This window comes from Pseudochaenichthys georgianus, chromosome 8 (genome assembly GCF_902827115.2).
Source record: "Pseudochaenichthys georgianus chromosome 8, fPseGeo1.2, whole genome shotgun sequence".
In the NCBI taxonomy this organism is placed as follows: domain Eukaryota; kingdom Metazoa; phylum Chordata; class Actinopteri; order Perciformes; family Channichthyidae; genus Pseudochaenichthys; species Pseudochaenichthys georgianus.
The window spans coordinates 22,026,068-22,030,788 of record NC_047510.2 but is presented as its reverse complement, the minus strand read 5'-3'; the positions used below and the strand labels follow the sequence as shown (position 1 = coordinate 22,030,788).

At 42.2% G+C, this 4,721-nt stretch overlaps 1 protein-coding gene across 1 annotated transcript; it reads left to right on the top strand.

The window, feature by feature from the left end:
- The first annotated feature begins 388 nt into the window (after window positions 1-388).
- sox8a (SRY-box transcription factor 8a) lies at window positions 389-4,158 on the top strand. Its single transcript, XM_034089723.2, has 3 exons — window positions 389-1,062; window positions 1,454-1,680; window positions 1,848-4,158. Exons 1-3 carry the CDS (start codon window positions 647-649, stop codon window positions 2,591-2,593), a joined length of 1,389 nt encoding a protein of 462 aa, XP_033945614.1. The 5' UTR covers window positions 389-646; the 3' UTR covers window positions 2,594-4,158.
- The last annotated feature ends 563 nt before the right edge of the window (window positions 4,159-4,721 follow it).

Sequence of the window (4,721 nt, the reverse complement as noted above, 5' to 3'; positions counted from 1 at the left end):
TTGCATTGGATGTTAAAGCTTAACATTCCTCTATACAAAACTAGTTGTGTTTGAGGTATTGAATTTAACAAACTTATATTTGTTGTCTTCTGCATATAAGATAGAATATGTTTGCTTTTGCTGTATTAATTATAGAACAAATCAATAACATTCAGAGGGTTTGTTCTTATTGCATTATATAATTGTTTGTCATACATGTAACTTGTGCAACTTTAGTCAAATCAGAACAATGTCACAAATGTAAAAAAAGAAAAGACAATTATTATTATAATGAAGCCCACATAAAAGATTGAACCAATGGGGGTAAGTGGTGATTTGTTCCAGCCAATCCTAGGAGATGGGTGGAGTGACGATTTTAAAACTCCAACTCAAGTTGCTGTAGCGTGCTGCTCCTCAGCTCATATTGTGGACCACAACTTTCACGACAGCACCTCCCATGACAGCATAGGAAAACAAGGCTGACGAAGACAAACAAACAGGGAAGCAGAAGCAAAACAACGGACTCTTATTCAGTGAAATTGTTTAAAGGAATTTACTGTGGCGCACCGTGCGTAAAAGGCGCACTGGCCACTCTGCTGCGTGCTTCCCTACAGTTGTAACATTTGATTTTTTTGTTCACTGAAGATTGTCGGATTTGTAACAGATAATGTTAAAAATGACCGAGGAGCATGAGAAGTGTGGAAGCGACCAGCCGTGCAGTCCATCGGGCACAAACAGCTCCATGTCCCAGGACGACTCCGACTCCGATGCTCCGTCCTCACCGACGGGCTCTGACGGCCGAGGGTCCCTGATCGCCGGTTTGGGCAAGAAACTGGACCCGGAGGAGGACGACCGGTTCCCAGCCTGTATACGGGACGCCGTGTCACAGGTCCTCAAAGGATACGACTGGTCCCTGGTGCCCATGCCGGCGAGGGGGAACGGATCTCTGAAGAATAAACCTCACGTCAAGAGACCCATGAATGCCTTCATGGTTTGGGCGCAAGCGGCCCGCAGAAAGCTGGCGGATCAGTACCCTCACCTGCACAACGCCGAACTGAGCAAAACTCTGGGGAAACTGTGGCGGTAAGGACACGTTTTTATTTAATTAAAGAGAAATGCAGGGTTATATAGCGTGTACAATAAAATTATTAAAAGTACAAATATCAGTACCCTTCAAGTGCATGGCTGCTGAATGGGACATGGAGACAGTCATTTCATAATAATTGTATTCATTTACAGCTTTGGCAATTATATACAAATATAGTTTCAAATAACTAAAAAGAAAGCTTTGATTTTTAATGTAATTATTTTTGAAGAAATAATGAAAGCAACATCGGCATTTTCTTATAGCTTAATTCTTTACAAAAAAAATAAAAGCTTTTGAAATAAATTGGGCTCTCTCAATTTTATCTTTTTATTTCTCATTTGTTTGACTACAGACATTTTAATGTTTTATGATTTTCTTCCACTATAGTTTGCTCTCAGAAGGTGAGAAGAGGCCATTTGTAGATGAAGCCGAGAGGCTCCGAGTTCAGCACAAGAAAGATCATCCAGACTACAAGTACCAGCCACGGCGACGGAAGAATATGAAACCAGGCCAGAGCGACTCAGACTCAGGAGCTGATCTGGCTCATCACATGTATAAAGCTGAGCCGGGGCTGGGACTGATGGCTGATGGACACCACCACCCTGAACATGCAGGTATATTGTCAAATTGAATAGATGAGAAAATAAGAAAATATACAACTAGTTTGTGATGTTTATTTAAGAAAGTCATTAAATTAGGCTGCTGAAATCTTTTTGAAAAATGTAGTTTTTGCAGTGATGAATCCTTAATTTAAAAAAGGTACATGCTTTTTTCCCCCCAGGTCAGCCTCATGGTCCCCCTACTCCACCCACTACTCCCAAAACAGAGCTGCACCATGGGTTGAAGCAGGATCTGAAACATGAAGGCCGTCGTCTAGTTGACAGCAACAGGCAAAACATCGACTTCAGCAACGTAGACATCTCTGAGCTCAGCACCGATGTCATCAGCAACATGGAGACCTTCGACGTGCACGAGTTTGACCAGTACCTCCCCCTCAACGGCCACGTCTCAGGCCCCTCCACCCTGCCTTCAGACCACAGCCACGGGCAGGCTCCAGCACCTGGGGGCTCTTACACTTCCTCATACAGTCACGCAGGCATCAACGGGTCAGTGTGGAGCCGCAAGAGCACCATGTCCTCCTCCAATGCGTCCGCCAGCGACGTGGGCCAGCACCGGCTCCATATTAAAACAGAGCAACTGAGCCCCAGTCACTACAGCGAGCACTCTCACGGGTCACCCTCTCACTCCGAGTACGGCTCCTACAGCAGCCAGGCCTGTGTCACCTCGGCCACATCAGCTGCAGCCTCTTTCCCCAGCTCCCAGTGTGACTATACTGACCTCCAGAGCTCCAACTATTACAACCCTTACTCTGGCTACCCCTCTAGCCTCTACCAGTACCCCTACTTCCACTCATCCAGGCGGCCCTACGGTAGCCCCATCCTCAACAGCCTGTCCATGGCTCCGGCCCACAGCCCCTCTGCCCCCAGCTGGGACCAGCCCGTCTACACCACGCTGTCTCGACCTTGAGGTGCCAAAAACAGTCGGTTCCACCACAGACTCATTCAGATTGATGCACTACTAATGAAGGAAGTAAGGAGCAGGTGGCAAGTTTGTGTAGTAGGCTACCTGTGACCATTTAAACATGAAACAAGACAAAAAAAAAAGTGCCTGCTGATTTTATACAAAGTTTTATCGCTGCAATTAAAACACAGACTTTTTACACAAAGACAATTGTGTTGATGGCGAGCCAAAATTCCTCCATGAGGACATGTCGCCTACGCCTACATCCTTTACATCCCCCATATTTTCAAGTTTAAGATTGCACGTGTTTGCACTCTTGAGGTAAAGCAAAGGCCTGCCACTGAGTTGTGTAGGAGAGAAACCGTTTGGCTCGATTCCGTTGTGAAGCAGATGGAGAAGCAGATACATAGGAGAACATACATGGGAAACGTTATGTGACTTTGCAGTCAGATTTACAATAATGGCCAGAGATATATATCACAGCCATTCGCATCAGTCTTAACTAAATGGCTCATATGAATCTATAAGTGTCATTTTGGCATAAAAGTCTTATATGTATTTATGTTTATGCATTATTGTTTTTTTTCCGTTTTTAGGTAGATAAACACATGTAATGTGGGTTTGGTTATTCACAGTACAGTTTGGCTTTTAATGAAATCAAGGTATATGAAGTAAAGGACGATACAAGTACAATACTTATTTTCAAAATCATTCCATTAAAGACCAATTTACATTAACATCTCATTCCAAGTTACAAGAAAACAGGTCTGGACCAACAGTCTATACGCGGGACACAACAGGTGTCTGAACGCTACGCTTGGCAAATTGCGATTAGTCATGATCTAGGGTTAAAGGAAATGGGGTAAAATAACACCACACACTCTGAGTGACATGTCAGCTGGACCTCCTGTATACACGGATGGACAGCACACGGATATGTGTACTTAAATGCATCTGTGTGTGTGTGTGCGTGTGCGGGCGCGCGTTTGTGTGTGAGGGTGCATCGTGGGATAAATTACTTTTGTACGTGTGAGCCATTTTCTTGGGAAAAATAAACATATCCCACGACTTAAACAATGTGTTACTGAATCGTTGAATTGATCCGTTCCTCAAATAAGTGTTTAGATAAATTAGGTGTGTGAGTATTTGCCCATATCTATCTAATCAACCATCAAGTGCCAACTTACTGCTGCAGTCTCGCGCAAAACGTTTTTGTGCCTTCTAATGCTTATTGTCAGTATTTCAATATGAAATTGAATTATTAACAAACTTCAGGCAGCACGCAATCAGCAATCGCCACCAGGGATTCCGACAGTTAACCTGCTCCTGATTATATCCTTAATTTGATATCATTCCTTACAGCCTTGGTTTGTAATGTTCTGTGAGAAACATATGGAGCATCGGGCTCCAGGTTTATCCACAGAACTGTGTTTTGTATATTATTCTGGTGTATAATTTTGAGAAAGGCTTTGAAAATTATTGTTGTTCTATTAACTAGTTTCATTCACACATGCACAGCTAACCCCTTTGCTGGCCTTTTCTTTTTTAAATAAAAATATTTGTTTTCTTGATATTTGTCTTTGTCCTTCTTATTGCATCCATATTCAAGTTACCTTGTATATTTATATATTGAGGAACAATTTGTGAAAAATATAGAACTAAATAAATGTGGTAATATTTATGCATTGTTTTCCTTTGCACTGGATACCATCTGTACTGTAAGCTACAGCTGTGAGGGTTAGTGACAATCATTCTCAGTTTTCCAAAGTGACAGAAATTAAATCTTCTTAGTAAATTAAATTGTAGGCTGCTCAAATTAGATAGACATTGAAAACTATCAAGTACTTTTGCAAAATATGCTTTAGTATTCTGCTGCTGTAAAGCTTATACACTTATCAAGGAATAGTTTTTTCATAAATGTACAGGCGTTGAAATAAAACGGACACATGTTGCACCTTCTGACCTGCATGAGTAGACACTTTATATCTGGCTATAGAAATATATACATATATATAAACCAGAATATTAAGTTCAGATTTTTTCGTTAAAACACTGACAAGAGAGAAATGAGCAGAGATCACATCTCCTCCGGTCAGGCGGGTAGAATGCTCAAGTTGGCCCTGGCATGCATGCC